At 32.2% G+C, this 24,397-nt stretch overlaps 1 protein-coding gene across 1 annotated transcript; it reads right to left on the bottom strand.

The window, feature by feature from the left end:
* Positions 1-8,193: 8,193 nt before the first annotated feature.
* On the bottom strand, positions 8,194-23,760 carry LOC139093430 (calcium/calmodulin-dependent protein kinase type II alpha chain-like). Its single transcript, XM_070644158.1, is given in 11 exon segments — positions 8,194-11,397; positions 11,748-11,862; positions 12,012-12,106; positions 12,185-12,371; positions 12,496-12,622; positions 12,698-12,820; positions 12,893-13,119; positions 13,182-13,375; positions 13,432-13,641; positions 13,758-13,985; positions 23,640-23,760. Coding segments are annotated over 10 exon segments (1,479 nt in total). The 5' UTR covers positions 13,820-13,985; positions 23,640-23,760; the 3' UTR covers positions 8,194-11,258.
* Between the last annotated feature and the right edge of the window lie 637 nt (positions 23,761-24,397).

A 24,397-nucleotide genomic window follows, 5' to 3' on the forward strand; every position in this document is an offset into this window, starting at 1 on the left:
ATTAACTTTTATGACTTTTGATATGTAACGGAAATTTTTTTGAAAAATCTGTATACGTATACATATACGTATATATACGTATAAAATATACGTATATTTGTATACGTATATATACGTATACGAATTTGCCCAACCCTACGCCGCAATAACTTTATGGAACTGATCTTTTAAAACCATTCCGAGCTCTCTACGATGTCTAGTTAAAAAGTTTTTATCGGCAGCCGAACAGACAAAGTGTCTTATTAAGCTACCTTTTTGAAAAAAATTTCAAAAATGCGCTAAAAATGTCATCTTCATGTCTTTGTTATTTCTTCTGTGAGGTCATTCTTCTCCGGCATTTCTCTTTCTACGATTCAATATTTTGATTAAAAAAATAAAAAAGGTAGAAGGGAATAATGAGTTTGGAGACCCGATATAGAGCGATAAAATTTATGTTTTAAAGCCTTTTTACACGACATACAAATTGAATATTTTTGTTGGATGCTAATGAATCCATCTGCATATCTGCAATGTAAGGTAAGCATTATAATGACTTTGGTACTTGTTGGAAGTTGGGAGGTACATTTGTGTTTGGAATTAGAAGAGAATCTGGTCTAATGTGTGTCTAAATAGTTCCTAGAGTCAAACTAGGGACCGATTTAACATTTTGACTAATTTTGGACCAATTTGCAAGTTCTGAATCTATGAATGGATTCTGAAGTCGTATGACAAAGTTGTACAGGTATTTTAGAGTGAACAGTATGGCCTGGAACTGGATAATTTCAAAATAAAGCAGATAAATTTGAAAAATTTTAAACACTAGTGTACTTCAACACGTAGGTTGAAGCCTGAATAGCGGAAATGGGTTAATCGATCCAAAAAGGAAGACGAGGCAAGCGCGACTCTTGCAAGAAGTCGGACTTAAACTGAATATGGCTTCAAATCAGAGTCACGCCACCTTCGACTAGATTTTAGATGGATTAATCGACTGGTGCTATTCTGGAAGATCTGAGGTCATTTAAAATTGTATTAAAATTCAATCTTAGTTGCCAATACCATGCACATCCAGTTTTAAGCCTAACTCCACAAAGTAAACTTCATCTTCATATCCATAATCTTCTCAAACCAAATTTCTCCAGCCATAAATTTAAAATGAAAACCAACAAAAAATTAATATTTATTTTATAGGTAAAATTTTTTTAATACTGATAAGATAATAATGCATAGACAGCGAAATGATTTCATCAAAAGTGATTTATAGTCATTTTGCAATCGCATTAAAGTTAATTTCGATTTAACACGCCGTAAATCACCCAAAAAACGATGCTCAACATCTCTTATATTTTTTTTTGTTCATCTCGTGTCGAGAGGAAATGCTTAAAGACAAAAACAAATTTTAATGTTAAGTTTTTTTGTAGCCTGCCTTCCTCGTCTTGATGATATCTCACGAGATGATCTTGACAAATAGGATGAACTGAAATTACGATAATAAGATGAGAAAAATGTGTTAAAAATGATGCTGATAAGGCTTTTAAGGAGAAAATAACACTGCAACTTAGATGCTTATGGGCTATTCAGTGTGTTATTTCGAAATTTATTGACTTCATTAAAATTATGAATTTTATTTTCGTGGGTAATTTATTGTGGATCTGTAACATTTATCGAATGCGACATTTTCGAGCGATGAAGGTGAAATTTCGTAATGTTTTGGTTTGATGCTGTTTATAAGATGCAGCCAAAGATACGTTGTTGAAGATTTTTGAACTTTCCTGCACTTTTTGGCAGATTTGTTTACAATTGAAAATGAAATTTTGCAGTTTCGGCTAAAATAAGTGGATTTTATGAAAGAATCAAATGTTAAATGCTTTGCTCACACTTTTTAAGTCCTTTTTAGCTTCCAGCAAAGGTTAAAGTAACGAAAATATGACAAAATTGAGATACAAAGTTGCGATGTGAAGATTCAAACAAAATAATTTTCGATTTCCTATTTAATTTCCTATTTGATTTTCTGCTTATGGCAAGAAGTCAAAGAGATTAGATTCTTCATTGACAGTTCCAAATCATGGACCAAAAATGTATTTTCTAGAATGCATCGCTAGATAATAGTATCAACTCTAAGAGGCAAAGGAACATGCTTTTATGGTACAGTACACTATGGTACCTAATAGCGTTAGGGTTCTACGTCTCTTCATCTGCTAGGACAGTAAGTTCATTGAACCTTTCAAACAACTAATCATAAAAACGAATAAAATATATTTCAAAACTAAATACAAGTCCTGTTCCCATCATAAATTGTAGTTACAATATTGAATGCAATTAGAGTTGCTGAAATGGAAACTTTAATTCTCCTAAATTTAATTAAAATTCATATGAGTGGGATTTCCCAGAAAAATAATCCTACACTGCTGCATAAATGTTATTTCAATGCAAAAAAATTTTCATTCACAACATGTCATTTCCAGAAAGTTATGGCTACTGAATTTTAATGGTGTCATAAATTCACAAGAATCTTACAAAGAACATAAAAGTTGATCCAGAAGTGACGTTAAGCAAATTGTAGGATTTTCAGACATTGCTTGCCATACATCCTCAGACCCCCAAAATACTGGACGTCATTCATGAATGACCCACAAAAAGCTATAATTTGATAAATTTTTAGTCATGTCCTTCATCATTTTCTATCTGAAGATTACAAAATCATAGTCGACAACTGCCAAGTTCCATTAAATTTATTCCTTAAACCCGAACCCTTTCCTATCCATTAAAGGCATTCGTGACGATATCCAAACTTCCCAGAACATATAATAATTGTAAATAGAAAAGTTCCTTATTGCATATTAAAAACATGCCAAAAAATTCTCACTTAAATTGCTTTTTTCTTCCTTCATCTGTGACACAAATGTGCTTCATGTAAATATTTATGGTATAAGTAAGAGACAAAAAGTTTTCTTCATAATTGTTTCATCTCCTCTTCATTTTCTTTATCTACAATTTTTTTTTTTGTCTTTTTCTTTTTGTGTCAATAAACTTTTATATGTAGACGCCAAAAGTTTGTGCAGATAAAACATAAAGACATGATGACAAATAAGAAACTTCAAAATGCTATAAAAAAAAGACAAATATTTGCATTCAAATCATCATAATTGAATTTTATAGGAATAAGGGATTGATCGGAAATGACGGCTAGTATTTAAGGGGATGAAGGAGGTCTGTAGCTATGAGGGATTCTGAAATTAAGTGAATTTGAATTTGGAGATTCCAGAAAAAACCAAGGAACCAGAAATCTTCGACTTATCTCTCCATGTCCACTCTTGTCTGTCGTTCTCAATGATTTCCTACATTCCTGACGTTTCATGTCATTCTCTGTCATATCCTGTCATTCCTTGCCATTCATTGTTGTGACCTATCGATCTCTGACATATCATATCCCTATCTGTTCCTTCCTATCTACCCCAATGAAAATATTGTCATAAAAATCCCATTTTTCGACTAACTCAATGGACATCACTCCTATATGACCCCCCAAACGGATATAAAAGTATATAAAAATTTTCCAGCTAATTTCCATCGTAAGTGCCCTTTTAAATTGTCGTCTCAGTTCTCCTTGTTAAAGTCTTTTGTCATGTTTATTTACTTAAAGCAACCAATTCAACCAACAATAGTAATAATCATGTTTATTTCCATTTAATAGATTTTTGAATGATGCCATGATGAATTTTCGACGTAATTCAATGGAAAATGATAATTGACGATGAACAAGTTTGTCGTAATGGGAAAAGTTTGTTGACTCAATAAGAAAGATTAATTTTCCCTGCCAGTTTTTCATCCTATAATTAGCACTTAATCTTATCTCGTCGCTATTAGACTGAAAAATTACTTTTTTGTGCAGTTTTGTGGAAGGAATTTGATGTGCATACGTTTTGTCGACACATGTGGGATGTTGAGATGCTGACTGTGAACACGATTAAAAGTTTAAAAGTCTTTGGGCGCTAAATTTGAATTTTTCGTGTGAAATACTTCAATCAAAGTATAATTAGAAAAAAAGCTGCAGATGGATGTGGTTAGTCCTTGAACATTTTTTGACAAATATGATGTATGTGTATGTAAGGTAGAAGATGAAGGTTTTATGGAAAATCACTTTACTTTGATTACTGTTAAAATATTGAATTTTATGTTACTTTGTCGTGGTTTTTGGTTTGAACCTTAAAGTCTGGCAAAGATTGAATTATTAATTGGTTTTCTGTCGTTGACTGTAGATTGAGCTCATTCAACTCATGCACTCATACAAAGGAGTCGTAAAAGCAGTAGATTTCTGAATTGGACAGATTTTATGACGAGAAATCTAGACGAAATCAAGGTCAGTTGTTCAAATTGTGTCAAAGTCGCTAATTTTCTGTGCTAACTATTGATCAAACCCAGGACACGCTTGTTCTGTTCATGTCACATGACATCATATTAGGTATACCCAACTGAGAAGCTCTTAGATTACTTAAAACATCATAAGACATCCTTCAGAACCAGAATATCAAGCCAGAAAATCATTTATTATCACTTTTTAAAAAATGCGCCTTAAACACAAAAACATGAATAACTTCCAAACTTGCTATCTTAATTCTTCCCCCATTTACATGTATGTAGATCCACACATAAATGCTGAATAATTGTTTACAATAATTCATTCTATTTGTTAGATTCTAACCATGTCTATTAATCTAGAGCGAGCCGACATAAAAGGAACTAATAATAGCGAAGATAATTGCTTCTGTCATGTATCTACTAAAAATAAATAGAATGTGGGGAAGTAGAATGTGAAAATGAAAATAAAATAAAAAAAAATCAAGTAAGTCTCCGCATATTATGGACATCAAACCGCGCACTAAAATAATTTGCTTCTATTGCTGCTCTTTATGTAGTCACTCATAGGAGAGTGAGACAGAAGCAACCCACACGCGACTATTTTAAAGTTTTTTTTTCTTTTCTTCTCCTCATAAGTGATTAATCAACAGCAGCAGCCGCGGCAAGCAACCAACAATCCGAATATGGTGAAATCATATGAATAATTATTAATTGACGGCTTTTACTGGTCAAGCTCTAATATTCGTGCCTTGTTTGCCTGCTAGTATTACTTTATCCGGATGTCGGAAGTCGATTATGTCACTTCTTTTTAAAATAAATAAATAAATAACTTACCTGATTGTGGGCTTTTATTACACATTTTTTAACTTCACAACAATGATTATGTCTGTTGAATTTTGATCATCATCATCATCACGATTCACAAATGATGATGAAGTGTAGGTGTAATTGAGTCTGATGCCGTTACCAGTTGAATGTGGATTTATTTTTTTATTTTTTTCTGAGATGCTTGCGTGTGCCATCGTGTTACTAGTAGAAAAAATAAATGAAAGAAGTTGACTTGCTGTTGATTGGAGGATTAAAACGCATTTTTGGAGCAGGAATCAGTTATTAATTGGTATAAGAATTGAAGATTTTCAAATTTTTAAAGATTTTTAAATTTTTAAAGATTTTTGAATTTTTAAATTTTTAAAGATTTTCAAATCTTCAAAGATTTTCAAATTTTCAAAGATTTTCAAATTTTCAAAATTTTCAAATTTCTAAAGATTTTCAAATTTTTAAAGAATTTCAATAATTGAAAGATTTTCAAATTTTTAAAAATTTTCAAATTTTAAAAGATCTTCAAATTTTTAAAGATTTTTAATTGTTTAAAAGTTTTTGATGTTGAAAAGTTTAAGGATTTTCACACTTTCAAAGATTTTTAAGCTCGATTTAACTTTTTCTTTCCAATATTAAAATGCTTTTTGCAGCAAGACCGCTAGACAATCAATCAAATGGTAAGCTATTCCATACAACAACCAAAAAACATAACCTAAAAAAAATAAATGAGGATTTTATTCCATAATTCAATGTCACTCTTTTCTTCATTTTTCGGAAAGATTTTTTCTTCTTTTTTTATTCATTTAAATTTTTCATGTTTTTTTACTGGTTGATACATTCTTTCTGAAATTTATGACTTTTTTTTATATAATTGTTTGCATTCTTAAGATAGACAGAACGAGAGAAAAGACAGATAAATTGGATGGGAAAAAGTAGTTAGTAAAATGTATTTGGGCAAAAAACTTTTTTTTTTCTTATCAAAAATGAAATTTTTCTTCGTCAACAGCTTTAAATTTGATTCTTTTCTAAATTCATTTACTTGTTTAAAATGTTTAAGGATTTCATTTCGTTTTTAAATGTTTTTTAATGTAGAAGAGACAATTTTAGGTTTTTTTTTTATTCATCTTGTGCAATTTTTTCTTTAATAATAAAAAGACTTTTTGTAGGCCTGTATTTGATTTTACTATCGACTAATGGATTCTTTCTTATGTCTTTTAGGTTTCTTAAGATTTTTTTATGATAAAAATTTTTCAAAAAGAGCAATTTTTTTAGATTTTTTAAATATTTTAGGCAACGTAACAAATTTTAAACAAATAACAAAATTTTTATAGATTTGATAAAATTTATTTGGAATTAATTATGAGAAATTTCAATCCAATTTTCATATTTTGAAGTAATTTCAAATCATTTTCTCAAAATTCATTCAATAATTGTGAATATTTTCTTAGTGAAAAATTCACTAAGATAATTTTTGTTAAGTTTCAGGCTCCTTAATTATCCTTAAATTTTCGTTCAATAAATTCATTTCATTTGAATTCATTTTTAAAGAGTTACAAACTTTAACGATTGAATTTCCTTTTTAGAATCTTATCAGTAAATGATTTTGACAATGAATAATACAATGATGTGGTCATTAACATATGACGTCTAAATTGGCTAAGGAGGTAAGAGGGAGAGGGGGCTGGAAGGGGGTTGAAGGGGGTCGGGTTCACTCATGACGAAGAATGGATGTTGGATACTTTCAGTTTTTTAAAAGAATTGTGACAAAATTGCTGAATATTCTTCATAAGTGAGTTCCTCCAATCAAAGGATGGGTTTTTTGGAAGTTAGTCAAATTGAAAAGCCAAATTTTGATGTAAATTTGACTTTAAGTTTACTATCTATTTGCTACTAGGCATATTCATCCACAATTTACATCAAAATTTGATCAATTCACGGAACAAAAGAGAATTTTAGGCATAGTCTTGAGTATGGCAGGTGTTTACTCTGTTACTTGGGTTACCACAGGAATACTAAGTCCCACATTAAATATTCTCTAAATTCCCTTTAAAGTAAAGGTCAGAAACAATCGTAAATACTTCAAAAATTTCAATTTCGTTCAAACAATTTTCTAAGATTTTTTACGAAAATTTCTGGCCTTTGCTACATAGAATGCATGAACAACTGACTTTTGGATCAAATAAAAAGTTCAAATACTTTTAAGATTCTTACAAAAAGTTTGAAAAAGTTCAGAAAAATTAAGAATTAAATTTCATTCGAAAATATTCAGGCAAATTTCTTACATTCAATGTCTTTAATATTAAAAATTTTAATAGCCACAAGATTTAGGTATTTCTTTAAGTAGATTTAGTTTAAGCTCATTTTTTAATAAGTTTTGGAAAATGTTTCTTTTTTTTTTCAGAATAAATGTCTCATAAATGACTGATAGTCAACAATTCTCTCTTAAAGTTAAATTTAATGGCATTTCTGTTGATGATTTTTCTGAATTCTATTATTGGTCATCTTTAGCATGAGTAAGATTATTTCGACCTTTTAGAGTTTTTTTAAGCAAATATTTTGAGTTAAGTGGAATTTTTATTCGGTTTTGACATAATTGGAAAAATAACGAATTTTTAAAATTTGAAAAGTAGAACTTTTGATAAAATTGATGCAAAATTTTCAAAAAGGATCCAAAAAATTACAAAAAGATTCAAAGATTGACAAAATTGAAAAGATTTTTCAAAAAAATGATGCAAAAATTTCAAAAAAGATGCAAAAATTGACAAAATTGATTCAAAATGATGCAAAAGTTGACAAAATGTTGTAAACTTTTTTGATAAAATTACAAATTGATTCAAAAAAAGATGCAAAAAGTAATAAAAGGCGAAAATTCAAATTGCACAATTCCGTTAAAATTTAAAAGCTCAACAAAGTTAAAATATTTTCAATAAAATTCAATTACTCAACAAAATAAACACTAATAAAATTTAAATAATGTAAACAAGATTGTCAAATATGTTTAAATGATGTTGAAAATTATTTTCAAACATAATTCCCATAGCCATAATCAGAAATGACAATAAATCTCAATTGAATTTGGAATTTTTTTTCATATACTTTGTGAATAAATTTTCATAAAAGAGAGAAAAGTTTTTAAATTTCCTTCTCAAAAAGTTTATCGAAAAAATCTTCTTTTATATATTTCTTATTTTTTCACATCTTTTGTCTTTGACTTACGCTATTGCACAAATTTTTTCCTCTTTATGTTTTCTTCGTCAGTTTCCTTTAAGGAGGAAAAAAAGATTTCAAGTGTATTTTTTTTAAGGTAATGAAAAAAGTTTTTTATTAAGTAAAGTAAGAAAAAAACTTGAAATTCATTTTTTTTAATGATTGAAATTTGACTTTGAAACTTGCATCATCTTTGTTATCTATAGTTATGGATTTTTTCTTTCACTTTAAACTTTGTTATTATAGAACAATTTTTTATTTATAAACATTCTCTTATTCATTTTTTATATGTATTATAATTAATTACAAATTTGAATTAAGAAAAGCTTCCTAGCTAAATTTTTTATTTTGTTTTGTTTGGTTTCTTCAAGCTTAAATCTTAAAATTCAACATTTTTCTCGTTTTTGTTTCCTGTGAAAAGATTTCATATTCATTTCATTTTTGTAAGGAGAGATTAGATGGTGGGATTATATCAAGTTGTAAATTTTTGATTTCTAGATTTTTTGTTACGGATCTTCATTGAACAATTCCAGATTTTCACCTGGTTAGGGTGATTAACTCATTTAATTATGAGTTTTGGTACCTTTAGTTAGAATTTTCATAGTTAGAGTAGGTTATCCCTAATAACAGTAGGTTATCCCTAGTCAGAATAGGTTATCCCTAGTTAGAATAGGTTATCCCTAGTCAGAATAGGTTATCCCTAGTCAGAATAGGTTATCCCTAGTTAGAGTAGGTTATCCCTAGTTAGATTAGGTTATCCTCGGTCAGAACATGTTATCCCTAGCTAAAATAGGTTATCTCTAATCAGAATTGGTTATTTCTATAGGTTATGTCTAGGTTTTCCTGGTTAGAGTTGATTATCCCTAGTTAGAGTCAGTGGGATAACCTAGTTGATTTAATCGCCAGTTGAATCTTGTCAATTTTAGTATAACAGGTGCTTTTCAATTAGTATCATGTAAAAAATAAGCAAAATCAGTACACAAATAGCTCACAAGTACACTTCTTCTAGCAATCGATTCTCTTAATTGGCATCTTTAAATCATTCCTTCAATTAATCTGGAAGATGAAGGTCGAGCTTAAGTACATCCTTCATAAGAAAAACCCACTTGATATAAAAGTTCCAACAATTGAGATAATAATACCACCAGTAATCCATCCTCTGATAAATAATTTTTAATTCTCAAATTCTTTTTTGAATTCACATAAAAATTTAAATTTTTCATCAGTTTTGTTATCATTAAATATGGCAGTACCTGAAATCTCTTTTAAATATTTCATCTTCCTTCCTTCCCTTTTTTATTATAATATTTCTTATATTTCTCACAAAATTGAATGTTTACTTTATTTCTTATAAACTATGAATTTATAAATATAAATATAGAATCATCAATCATTACGCAATGATGGAATGGAAACTGCTCGAAGTGGCTCTTATTCACTCTCAATATTTTATTTTTTTTTTTTTGCTCTCGTTAACAAATTTTCCGCTTACTCGAGTGCAAATTTCAAGAATAATAGAAATCGAGATAATAAAGGTAGATATTGAATGAAATTGCTCGATGTTATTCTTTTCATTATTAATGAGGAAATTACGGATGGGGTGAAAGGGCTTTTGTTGCTATATTCACACTGTTTTTTTGGCAAAGCTTCTTCCATCGATCTTGTACATTCCTTTTGAGAAATTAAATGGAAATCGTTCTCTTGGATGCTTCTATAGACACGCATTGTGGGTTGGAATTTGAATTCTTATGAAGCTTTTGATCTTTTTGGAAGTGAGTTGGTGGAATTGAGTAAATAGAATTTGATGATACACCCTTTAGTTAGGAATTTTAAATGATTTGCTTGCAGACTTGGAGATTTTGACTAGATATACCTTAGGAGAAGCTGAGAGTAATGCTCGGGAGAATGCTCAACGAGTACATAAAAGTAGATCAAGCTTTCAAGAGTCTGCTGGGTTTGAGTCAGTTAGGAACCAATTTTCGATCCAAGGTGTCGCTCAGACTTGATATCTAACCTTTATCCCTAACAAACAAGAAGCATGAGTACCTAAATGAACATTCTTATCAATATAGTTGAACATACTCAATTTCGTGAACATAATAATGATTATGCTACTTATCCGTTCGATAATCCTAAACTACATACAAAAAAATACAAGCTGCATGCAGCACAATACAAATTCACCCTCAATAGTGCAAAAACTAGTTAGTTCCTTTGCTCATTTTACGTAAAGCTTTCATCCACTTCACAATATTAATCAAATCATATCCACAAGCTTTTTCAATCACAACCATTTAAAATCAATGTACTTGAAGTATCAACCCTTTATTTCTAACATGATGAAATGTCAAATCCAGCACACCAAGCCATGTGAATATGAAAAAAAAAACTGAGCAGAAAGCTCTCGAATATAAAAAAATGAGAGAACTGAATAATAATTTCCATTATTACAGAAATTGTGCAACCACTTCAATATTTTATGGGTTTTTACCATTTCAATAACAGCATTTCACTCAGTACCCTTCAACAATTTCCATTCCATTCATCACCATTATATAGTCATCAAACAACGAACAAACTTTTTTATTTTTTCATTCAGATACTTCTTTTCGTCCTCGGTATCAATCATAAATCTTTGCGACTTCCTTTCAATAAAGAGATATGAATAAAAAAAAAAACTTTTTTTTTTCTTTTTAAAAATTCATTTAAATTGGAATAAACATGCTTCATCGTTCCTTATCATCAGTATCAATTTGTCTCTTTAAAAATATTTATCTTTTATGTTTTTTTTGTTAATTTTTTCATCTTTTAAAAAGCTTTTTTTGATGAGTTTTTGTGGCAAATTTAGTAGATAGTTTGATCTTAGCAATTATGTAAAGTTATGTCCTTAAATGTGTTTATTTACTTGGATCAAATTGTGTTTCGTTTGTTTGGTTCACGGGGAAGCTACGATGAAGATGAACATTTTGCCATTTGCCATCACGTTTGTGCCAAATGCGAGTCTCTTCTGATTGATGCGAGTGAGCAATTCCTTGTCTGGATGTTGTTTTTGGGGATGTAAAGAAGTTAGTGATAGAAATTACAATAAGTTCTAAGATTCTAGATGTCTAGATCAAGATTGAGATGCTGGGGGTTTGTATATCAGGCATACATTCCCTAAACTAGAGCATATACCCACAAAACCGACCCCAAGAATCTAACTTGCTTTTAATCGAATCCGGGACATCATAAACTTTAATTCAGATGTCGTTCGGATGTCATGCAATAGCACCTTCCCTACCCATGACAAACTATAGCAATTTTGATCTTATTTACTTCCTCAAAGCTTTGCATGATACCAAAACGACCCCGTTGATGAAATAATAATAAAAAGAACCGTAACTTACTTATCGACATATTGAGTCAATCGAACGTATGCGATGCATGCTGTATCTTCGCCAAGCAAATGAACATGAGGATTAAGGATTGTTGTGTTGATCGCTCGATAATTTTTACCCAACACTATTTCCAATAAAAGAATAAGAAACTTTACTATGCGATGTTCTAGTCAATAACTGTACAGATATGTTGAAAATTGAATGTAAAGGGGCAGACGGATTGGATAAAAAAGGAAAGGATGTAGCATCGGAAATATGTAGGAAGATATTTACCGTTTTCGAAATAAAATTTATGGAAATCCATTCCTTCAACGAGATTTCCCATCGATTCGGGCTCAAATGCAGTCAAATGTGGATCACAAATTTTTCTACATTTTCACAATTCAGACACAAAAGGAAAATAAATTTAGGTATTTACTCTTAGGAATATGTATAGAATTGCTTACGTATATCCAATGAAATCTCCACGATTAATAGTTTCAATCAATTGCTCTGTCACCTTGATGACCTCCTGTCTTCTCAATCGAACTCCTTCATCAAGACATGTCTCGTCATTATTGTTGGATGAATCTGAAGATTCCTTGATCTTCTCATCTGATCCATCGGCTTTAGCCTTGGCTATGACGCTTTTGCCTGTCCGAAATGTTTATTTGATAACAAAAGTTTTATGAAAATAGGGTCTACACACTCATTGGGACGAAATTAAATTCACAGTAGGATTCAACCAAAAAACCTAGTATGAAATATTAAGGCTTACTAGAAAAGTTCCTTGTTGCTAACATCGTCGTCAAGATTGCACCTTTCAATTTTCGTCGTGCGTTGAATTTCTTCAAACAGTCAACAGTTTCTTGTCTATGAATAGCTGATGCGACACGTTCGCGTTGCTATTATGAGGATAAAGAAGTCATTGTAAATTGCTGTGCATTAAAGGATTTTGGAAGTGAAATGATGATACTTACTGAGATCCATGGGTGTTTTAATGCTTCGGCTGCAGTGATACGTTTATGTGGGTTCACAGTCAACATTTGATTGATTAAATTCTTAGCCTCAGATGTGACTGTGTCCCACTCGGGCTATGGATACTGTAAACATGATTGGAAATGACAAAACAGTTAAAAACGGAACCAGCAATTTAATATCAATTAATCACATACGTCATACGTTCCGGCCTTAATTTGTGCGTATAATTTATGTTGATCTTCATCCCAGAATGGAGGATAACCGACGAGCAGGATGTAAAGTATGACACCACATGCCCAAATGTCAACAGGTTTTCCGTATGGTTCCTTCTTTAAGACCTCTGGTGAAAGATATCCAGGCGTACCAGCAAATCCGAACCATGCTTGTTGTTCACCTTGCACTTCAATTGCTAGTCCAAAATCTATAGGACATAGAAGTGTGTGGAAGGACTGCTATAAATTTGAAAAAAGGATATTTAATTACCTGCCAATTTGACAGCGGCTCCTTTCAATTTACTAGCTAATAATAAATTTTCTGGCTTCAAGTCACGATGTACAATTCCATTTACATGACAATGTTGGACTGACTCGAGAATCTGTTGAATGCAATGTGATGCATCTGCTTCCGAATAGAATTCACGTGCCACAATATCTTCGAATAATTCACCGCCAGTTACACTAATTTAATGGAAATCTTTTAGTGACTAATTGTGGAATATTAAGGCACAACTTACAGGTCAAAAATTAAATAATGGAAGTTCTCCTCCTGTATACTATCATGTAATCGAACAATGTTAGGATGCTGTAATTTTCGGCAAACACGAGCTTCACGCTCCAATTTCTGAAAGTCTCGGGCTGTTAACTTTTTAGTGTTGATAATTTTTGCTGCAAATTCGAGGCCAGTTGACTTCTGAACGCATCGCTTAACTATGGAAAATGCTCCTCTGTTATACAGGAATAGATAAGATTGTCATTAGTAATTTTAGTGGATACAACGTGAGTCGCATGCAATGTCATACGATAGCCATTGCAGACACGTGCTATTCGGATATATACTCACTTTCCCAACTCCTCCTTCAAATCATAATTGTCAGAGAAGCGTGTGCAGACGGGCATTGCCATGTTTCCTACTTCTCTGATACTTGTTACTAAATATGATTTTAAATTTTGTATATTAGGCGTATAATATCACTACGCTGCAACTTGTTTTGTAATTTCACAGTCTATGTGTTCTTCCTCCGTACTTAATCCTCTCCTTCTTACTTCTTAACACTACTCAGACACGCCACTAGAGAGTAAAAAAAATTGAAGAAATTCACTATGAATATTATTTACATTTCAGCTATGCTTGTTAACTCTTTTATTATTCACAAATCACGTTTTCCTTCTTATTCATGATCCAATGACACCCAACAGACGAGAACTGAACATAAAGAGAACGGAATTGAATTAAAATTCTCTTTTATTTCCAATTAGAAGCACTTAATGAAGTTAGGTTGTTATCTAATTAATGCCGCTTTAAAACTATGTTGCCGTACAACATTATTGCCTTTCCTTTCCTTTTTTCAGCTGTCGGGATTGTAATTTTTGGTGAGCAACAAGAATCCATTAGAAAACGGAACAAGGCAAACAATAGAAATGGAAAAAAGGATTGAAAGGATTTTCAAGATAATTTGATAATTAATGTAATATTTTTCTCCATTCCTTCCTTACAAATTAAGGATAATAACAACGGATTAATTATTATTGTTTATATGGATTAACAAGTTATGGACGAAAGGAAGCACATTCGTTAATTGATGGTAAGGAACAAAAATTTTTGTTTATGACATAATTATGTGTCTATCTTTATTGTTTGGCATAAAGAAGCTTAAGGGATTTGGGATGAGCATTCAATTCCTTCTATTGATCCAATACACTTTCCACAGCCTTATTTTGCCTGAGGGGATCGTATTACATTCGCAGTTATCATCCATACACAACAATAGATGCCATGCATGTGGGATCTAAATTGGAATACTTTTCGAGTAAAGCTCTTAAAGCTACCTTCATTGTCACATAGGTAATGTAAAGATTGTATGCTGAACAGGATGTTGTAAATTTTTTTTTAAATGTATGGGATTCATATTCTATGAAATAAAGGTTTGATATGATATTGTGCAATTTATATTTTGGGTTAGAAAATAGACAACATTAAGCAACAGTTTACGGTATTTTTCACTTCCTTTGTGCTTTATTGTAGGTTGTGATTTCTTATTTTTGAGTTTATTTTGTGTACTACTTGGAATTTTGAATTAAGGAACTTGTGAAGGGCTTTGTTGTCATTAAAATAGTGCTTTAAAGGGTAACATTCAAGTTGCTTGACATTGAGTCTAGTGATTTAGTGACTTTTGTGGAACTTCACACATTATTGAATAGTTTTACAGTTTTACAGTCAAATTGATCAAACTGTTTCAAGCTAGCCGGAATGTAGGAAGCCTCCACGGGTATTTATGGGACGTACATGTAGTTGCCACCTTCCTTAAGCAGCTCTTTAGTGCTGACATCCGAAATTTCTCATTTTCACAGCTCAAATTCCTTATCTTCTTAATTATACCTTAAACAACATATTAACCAGTAATTTGTGAAATATAAGCAGCCTCAATACAAACTAGCATGTCCCATATCCATCAATCTAAGACATAACCCCCCTCACATTCATCAATATCAAGAATCATTCAACTCTGAAAATGTAATTACATCTAAAAGTCAAAAGAAAAAATTCTAATTGAATAGTCTAATGACTCAACATCATCCCCAAGTGTCTCATGATAAAGTGTACACATGCTAACAGTTTCACACCTGATAGAAAATTATAATAAATAATCAAGGCGTTGACAGCAACACCCAAGTGTTTTCTCAGAGTTATGGGACATCATTATTTCATACAGAACTGAAATATTCAGCGAGATGCTTTTGAAACAAAAGTGAAAAGTGTACAACAAGTGAACCTAGTCAGCAGTCTTATAGCCCCTTAGAGAATTTTACATCTTCATTCCTTAAGAATTTTATATGAACATCTACAAAAAAAATTTGTCCCAGAACTGTGCTACATTAGGAAAATGAAGCAAATCATTTGGTGCTTTTTTTTCATTAAGATGAGTGACAAGAAGAAAAAAGCAGAACAGAAGTAATTGATTGATATTCCATGTCTAAATTTTCCCCATTTTAAAATTCTTTTCATGTTTCAAGCCTTAACATATGTGAACCAAAATTATCATCTTAAAGCCATTCTTGTTAGTCAGAACATGCTTCCCTTCTGAGAATTCTAGAATCATTTGTTTCATCCAGCATGGCAATTTAGAGATGAGGAAATGGATATTTTTTTTTTTCACATAAAGCTGCTTAATGAAAATCTTACGGAAAGTCTTAGGAAAGTTGTTTACGCAAAGAAATGAAGACAGCAAAAAATCGACAAAAGTTTGTTAATTAATATATGAATTGGAGTTCCTTAGAGATAATATCCTTTGTGGATGTGGTGGAGGAAGAGGGAAAGATGTAAGTCATGATTCTGATATACTGAGTCAAATTTATTCGCTACTAAATCTAAATAACGTGTGGGTTAGTAAGGGTATATAACTTTGAAACTCATGAGAACATCCAAAATGGCTATTTTATAGCAACCCTGGTGATTGCTTGAAAGTCAAAGGACCCGTTCACTTATTCCATAATGCGAGAAATTCGTGCTGTTGGTAAGCCCTACCGCCCCATCCCGTAGCAAAATCTCAGTCCTCCATCAAACAACCCCATCTTCTGCTCAAGAACGTTACATAATTAGTCAACGACTCCATCTCTAAATTAGCAGTTGTGAGCCAAATTTCCATCAAAAGTCTAAAAATCCAATCATAATAGACATCATGAATTAACGACCATCACTTCCTTCCACAAAAACTTTCAAAAACATCCATAAGACATCCATAGGAAGTACGGTACATAAGGGAATTAATTACATACAAAAATCCCAAATAATAGACTACCTGACATAATTAATCCATGTAGTAAGAGATGAGAAAATTTATTGGAACCAAACCCATTTCATTTCCTTCCATCGTTACAAGCTTTTCAATTTAAAAATAATCTAAAGAAGTAACACAAAAAAAGAAGCTCCTATGGTAACCGACATGGAAGAAATCTCATTTTAAGCACTTTTAATCTTTCATTCTTTACAGTCTTCAATAATTAATCTTTCATCCCTTACCTACCTTAAAAAAAGAAGTAAGATCTGAGAGCATAACAAGAAAGAATAACAAGTTCGTCTTTGGATGAGGAACAAGATGGAAGTTTACCTTTGATAATTTTAAAATGATAAAATTTTTGCATTAAATTTCATTTTTATATTCCCATCCTGACATCAAAGGTATACTCAGGAATGTTGCTTTTTATTATGACATTGTGTAAATGCTTTTAATCATTTCATCAGCTTTTTTTTTGCTTCTTTTTGTGGAGCTTTCTGAGAAGAGTGGGAAGGTATTGTTAAAGCTTTTTGTTCTGCTTTGTATGTTGTGTGGTTTAGAGGTTGAAAGTTGTTATGTAAGGATTTGTGGCATTGACATGTTTTGGATTAGAAAGGTTCAGGGGATAAAGATTTGCTAGTCGTCCTCAAGGAAGACCGAAAATGTCCTGGATTGGTTGTGTTGATAAGGACGCTAGAGTTCTCAATATCCCAAATTGTTGGGGACAACGTTCTTTAAACGCGGCAATGGGCCATCGTGCACCCCAGCTAAGGAAGTAAGTAAGTCGTCCTCAAGATCAAGTTGGGGGCAAACTAATGTCCCTAATGAATTATACTGATTTTTGACGACTAAAATAGCTACAGAAACAAGAATCCCTATGCAGCATTGATATCAAAAGTTCCTCCCAATGGGAGAAAGAAGACTGACCCTCAAACCACACCAAACCTCCTCCCACCACACTGAATACGCCCCTTCATCACTGAACTGTCACGTTTCTGCAAATGCAGCAAAACAATATTTATCACCACTTTTACGATTGTTTCTGATTCTTGACTCTATTCGACTTCCATTTGATTAAAAATCGTGGTTTTTTTATATTCTTCAAACTTAATATTCTAAATAGGGTTCGTTCAAAATTGCAACCTTGAAGTAGGGGCTCCCGAGATCGAGATCGAGACTTCCCTGCTTGAACTATAAGGGTTGGACTACCCAAATAGTCTCAGTCTCGTTCTTGAGAATTTATCAAGACCGAAACTTCGGGAAACCTTACCTTGAAGGAACATTAAGGTACAGCCAAAAATTGCAAGCCTGTGAATCCAAAATGCAGGAAACACAGACCAGCAATTCTTAGACGAACCCTAATTCAAAAATTTTAGAAAATAAAAATGTCTTCCTACATTCAAATCAAACAATCTCTTCAATATGCTTCATTTCATTACATGTTGTAAATTATATAGATTGTATCTTCATATACTTTTGCAAACAATGCTGTAAAAAAGCTCCCAAATCATCACAAATTTCACTCGAGTTCACTCAAGTACCCACACAGATTTCATATTTTTTATGTCGTCCTCTTTATTAATTTTCTTATTTTTTTGTCAAGTGTTTGTTGCTCACAGTCAAAGTACTGATAAAGATTTACTTACATAGAAAAAAAGTTTATTTCTTTTAAGGAGTTTTTTTCTTCTTAAACATGAAAAAAGCGAGGATGTGAAATTGTGTATCTAGCAACAGAGCGCAGATGCACTGTTGTTAAGGCTTCCTGTTATTATTTACAGACATGAACGGAATGAGGAAAAAAAATGGATGATGAAACAATCGACAATTGCAGTGATGATTAAAGGAAAATTGATGGAGTTAGTGACGGATGAATGCAAAGCTTTCAAATGGAATCGGAAACTATTTTTCATCCTTGCAGGATCAGAAAAGTTCGAGCAAATTTTCAGAACTGATAACAATCGGATTTAGACCACGATTCAATCTGTTCTCAGAACTTAAACTTATGTGCTCTATGGACAACTTTTTTCGAAAACAACTGCAACACAGCATATATAGGACAATGAGAAACAAACACACACAGAGTTTAGGGATAATAAAGGAAAAGTGATGATGATGATAAGATCCAGCAATCCATTAAATTAAAAACAAGCAGTGAAAATGCGGAGCATACAATTCGTATTTTTTCTCATACTATTGTTCAAGTTTCAGGGGTACTGTTCCGACACTATGTCATGAAAAATGCAATTTATTACCCTCTGACTATCTACATCTCCACTATTCTATGTTGCCTCGCCTCGACTTGCCATTATTCTTTTCATTTTCTCTTTCAACTTTTTTTATATATATATTTTTTACAATGCAATAGGGAAAATGTTTTTGGAAAGCTTTTGTAAGTGGATTGGATATGGAGCGCATTACATGGTTGGTTGTTAAACTATAGAAGGATATTTAAAAGTACATTTGAAGGTAATAATAGAGCTTGCATAGAGCAATACGAGTGTATACGGAGTAGAGTTTCCAATCTGTTTAATTTAAATATGCTTAATCCCGGAGTTTAGAGCATTAATACTGAGTTACAGTTTTCGGATCTCAATGTCTTGACTTTGACAAATTTTTGAGATTAAGACTTAATCAAGATCAATACAGTTTCGATATATCTCAATCTCAACTCCATCTTAACTAGAGTTTGCATGCTGGTATCGGACAGCGTTGAAACGTCGACTATTATACTCGCTGGCAGGGCGTCGGACGCCGGAGACATAAGGTGACGATGCACAGCCGTTTTCAAATACTAATCTAAAGAGTCCATAGTAACAAGGGATTAGTTTTTCGATTTAATTCTACAGAATATCTTGGGTGCCTATAGAAATTCAAATGGGATCATAAACCTAGTCTAATGCTTCTGTTCTGTAACTTTGATGAGAAAATTAAGACCCCAAAATCCAGCAATGCCTTTGATGATAAATCAGGTAAAGTCTTGGGAAAATATCAAGTAATAGGCTAGCTTAGGACTGATATTAAGTCATATTTTGATTGAAACTAGCACTATTCCAGCAGGATGTCCTAGCTCAGCAAGTCTTTAGTCCAGATTTTCACCATTATTCTATCCGTTTTGGTTCCTAAGTAACCAATGTTTTAAAAAGGACAAAAGAAGCATTTTAAAGTCATAAACTTTAACCATAAAGCTCCGGAAAAAGAAGCTTCCATAAAAAATTTGTCGGTGGGGACAAATGAAAGCAAAAATTTTTTTAATGCTTTGTTTCCAGCAACTTCTCATAACCATTTACTCATTTATAAAAAAAATTATTCTCTAAAGTGTGTTTCACTCTCTAACCCATTTTCAAGTTCTATTTTTACGAGCTTATATCCTTGGTTCTCTTTTTTATGCCACGCATAAATTAAAAATACAAGAACTGAAGGAGTTTGTTGGTGAAAAGACTGCATCGTTTAATATTCTATTCATAATAAATATTTTCGTACACAAAGCATCACACTCTCGAACTAAGAGGAACTAAGGTCAAATTTATTCGTGCATGCGGTGATTCCGAAATTTTCCATCTGTCTACAATATTTTATCTTTCCATATGTCTAGTCAAAATGATGTTTCATTCTAACTTATAATGCTCGCACGTGACGTCAATGCATGGCCTGAATATCGAACTGTATGCTCATCTCATATAGGACACTTGTGTGGATACTTCTTATACAATTTTTCTTTCTTTATTGTAGCGTTACACAATCATTGTTCAGGTATTGATTTCTTTTGTGAATGAGAATGACTTTTTTAGATCCATCAAAGCTTCATTTTAATGTTAAATTAAGGAACTCAAATCATCACTTAAATTCAAATCTTGAGCATATTAAATTTTGTTAACTTTTCAAGTGATCCGTAAAATAATTATGGCCGCCTGTTGAATATTATACGACCCTTCCCAAAAATGTCTATGTATCAAGGGAGTATATACGTTTTTTTTTTTACATAATGGAATGTGGATGTTCTTTCCTTTTTATTTGCAAGCTTTGGAATATAGAAAAAGGTATTGTTTTGTGTGTAGAAATTATGGACATTTTTGTAAGCTTTTTGGTGAAGTTTTTGGGGCTTTTTGGACATGTTTTGGATGGGATGAGGAATGGATGGTTTTTGGAAGGTTTTATGAAACTTTTCTTATGGTTTCTGACTTCCTGTTCAATAGTTATTTCATGGACAGTATCCTGGACAAATTGAAGAGTCAGAAAGGGACAGGAGGTGGTGATAGAGCTATGATTCTAAGCTCAACCCCACCCCAAAAGCTTTGAGTAATAAGAGAAGGGCCACATACCCAATTGGAGTGTTCCATGACTTACAGTTTGAGAGCGACAGAACTAGAGGAACAGAAATGGACCAGAAAATTCAACAGCTGGATGTTGACTCAGATGTTGAAGGGTATCTCCATCATATAAGTACCCCCGACTACACATCCTTACAAAATTGACTTTACCACTACAATAAGAGATCAAACTACCTCAAAAGAATCAGATCTGATTTCATATTGGCATTAATAATCCAACCTAAATCATTTAACAACTATCAAACAATACTTTCAATCACAACAGCTCAGCTCTTGAAATTTTGAAAACTTTGTTTTGACAGACATTAATTTCCTTTTCAGTCACACTTTGTTGCTATCCTTCAACTCATCATTTAAATGATTCCAATTAAAAGTGGTAAAAAATTTTGACAAATAAAGGAAATTGTGTGGAATTTTCATTAAATTTGAATGCCAGATCCTGCCAATGGCATCAAAAAGGTTCTAGTGTTTCCGAGAATGCTTTTTGTCATGACCTTTTCTATCAAATGATTCAAAATTGATTTCTGTTAAAAGCTTTGAATTTTTCCAAAAAGCCCCCAAAAAAGACACAAGACTTCATTTACGATGTCTAATTTCAATGAGCAGAGCTCCAAAAAATCAATTATTCCTGAGAAAGGAATGAAGAAATTATTCTTTCTGTCATGAGAAAACCCATTTAATATTCCACTTGGATGATCTGTTAAGAGTAAAGTTCTAAGAAGGAAGACAAAAATCGTTGCTTCGTTTACTTTGAAGCCCATTAAAAATTCAATCATTACCATTTCAAACGAAATTCATTAACAGACAAAGTGTTTAATGGCGCATGTTTGCACAGGCAAGTAAATATGTTTGTCCAGGAACGTAGCTAGACATTTGAGTGTGGATGAACTTTGAGGAGAAGAAAATAAGCTTTATATGCTATTTTCTAGCAAATTTAAGGCTGATCCGTTGACAGAACAAGACTATCCCCCTCATCCACCCCCTATCTCCACGCATGTACATACCAAAGGAAAGCAAAAGCGATTAATGTCTCAAGTAACGAGGAAATGTTGTGCAAATAAATAAATATATATGTGCGACTGTTTTTCCTCCTTTTTATGTCGCAAAAAATGAGAGAAAAATAAAGTTCAGTTTATTTAATCAAATGAAAATTTATGTAAATTCCCATTTACCTGACTTAATGGGAACTGAATTTTTATGGTTTAAAAAAATATCCAGCATGTAATTTATAATTTGAATAATTTACATAATCCGATATTCCATGACGATAAAGGTGGTGGGGTTAGTTTATAGGTTACGTGCTGTAGATATTAAGGGGAGTGTTGGGGAGGGCATGGCTATGGATTGAGGAGCAGTTGAGGATGTATCGAATTTGGCAAAATCTCGAGATTGAGATGAGATCGAGATTGGGATATTGCAGGATATTTCGTACTTGTTTCCTTCTCGAGAATACATTGTCTGTTGCTATATGAGTTGCTTGAGTCAACATATCTATGCCATAGATTGCAAAAGAGGCTATAACGGTTGTTATGAGCTTCATTTCCAGAATCCGTAAAATCATATTTTCACAGAAATTAAATGTCAATCCTAAACCAACACGACACCAAGTCATTCCATCCCTAACTAGACTCAATAGTTCAATCCTCCAATTTGTCAATATCCATCACTTCCCAATCGTCCCCAAAAACAATTTTCTTTCCTCAATTTTCAAATTGTCAAAGTAAAACCCAACATTTTGTTCTGTTCCTTATCTCTTCGATTGTTACTCGACAGCAGCGACAAACACAGAACCGAGAGTAAGAAAAAAAAATATCGTCTCCTTCCACCAAAACCTTATTTTCGATTCATTTCATTTTGTTCTTCTTTTTTTTTGTCTCATCCGCTAGTACGCGATACACCACGTATACACATAATCCATAATCACCACACGAAAAATGGGCGAATGAGTGAGGGAAATGGCAAAGTAGAGACAACACACAAAAAAAGGCACTATAATGCAAATGAAAAAAGAGAGGAGTACAAAAAGCAGCACAATATGCAAATTATTTTCACTGCCATTGCTGCTGGTTGAATGTGTGATTTGCTGGTGTTTTCCCATATTTTGTTATTATTATTTTTTTTTGTGTGTGCCATGGCATTTGTGACATTATACACACATATATAATATATACATATATCATAAGGTGGATATAGGAATTGGGTGAGTATAAAAAGAAGAAGAAATAGCGACGAAAAGCACTTTAATCTATTGATTTTTCATTATATGCTGTATGAAAGAGAGAGAAGGAAGGAATTATCATTTTCACGGTAGAGGTTAGCCGAGGGAGATATGAAGAACTAAAACACAAATAAGTTGTGCCATTTGTTTGTTGCTACATGTAAAGTGAGTGGATATAAAAAAATGAGAATGTAAACGAAGGGCTTGCTCAAGTGCATAATCCAAATAATGCGGTACTTTATGCCATTATACAGATACGACAATAATTTTCACTCTAATTTTTTGCTTCACATAAAGTTGCTGGCCATTGGATCCAAAGATGAAAAAAGCACATTTTGCAGATGAAAATTGAACTTTTTTCTTATTTTATCAATTTTTCTATCCACTTTTGACTCACTACACACCTTTTAGTTATATCCTTCACTTTAATTAAGTTATATCCACTACACAGTCCGTAAAGACCTTTTTAAAACCTAGTTTTAGTTAAACTCAAACTTTTTTTGTGCAGCTCAAGCAAAATTTTTTCACTTCTAATGATGAAAAAAATTTTTTTTTCTTCTCTTCCTCACATCAATTTACTTCTACTGCTTTCCAATTCCTCACTATCATTCCAGTGCATTGGAAGACATGCGCAATACGGAAGTCTACAAAAAGCTGCAAAAGTTGCAAATTTTCATTTCCGATCATCCTGACGTTGAAAATGAAAAAAAAATTTCAAACTGGCAATAAATCATGTCATGTAATTCAATAATTCTGAACGAATGTTTGCTCGCCTGTCATTTCCGACAAAAATTACTTTTATTTATTAACAAATATCGCTCGATACCTTTATTCAGTTAGTCTTTCGAGTTGGCTGTTATTGTTGATTCCTGTCATACGTGTTGACTTTCTGATTACTGACTACATGAACACATTTTTTCAGCTAACAAACTTCATTTCCATTCATAAATATGCAAATGATTTGACTTAAATTTACAGCACATATTGGTTGTAGTCATTGAGAGACATGTGGAGTGAAAACTTTACTTATTAAATCACGTAGCACGCAACAATTTTGATTTACCTAAGCAGTTCTTGTTAGTCTGTATAGAAAATGAATAGATTGCTTTTATCCATGTGATGGATACTTGTTGTAAGGATGTGGTTTGATTTGATAGTTGAT

This window comes from Chironomus tepperi, unplaced genomic scaffold (genome assembly GCF_022539635.2).
Source record: "Chironomus tepperi strain 1889 unplaced genomic scaffold, CSIRO-AGI_Ctep_v1 contig_335, whole genome shotgun sequence".
In the NCBI taxonomy this organism is placed as follows: Eukaryota; Metazoa; Arthropoda; class Insecta; order Diptera; family Chironomidae; genus Chironomus; species Chironomus tepperi.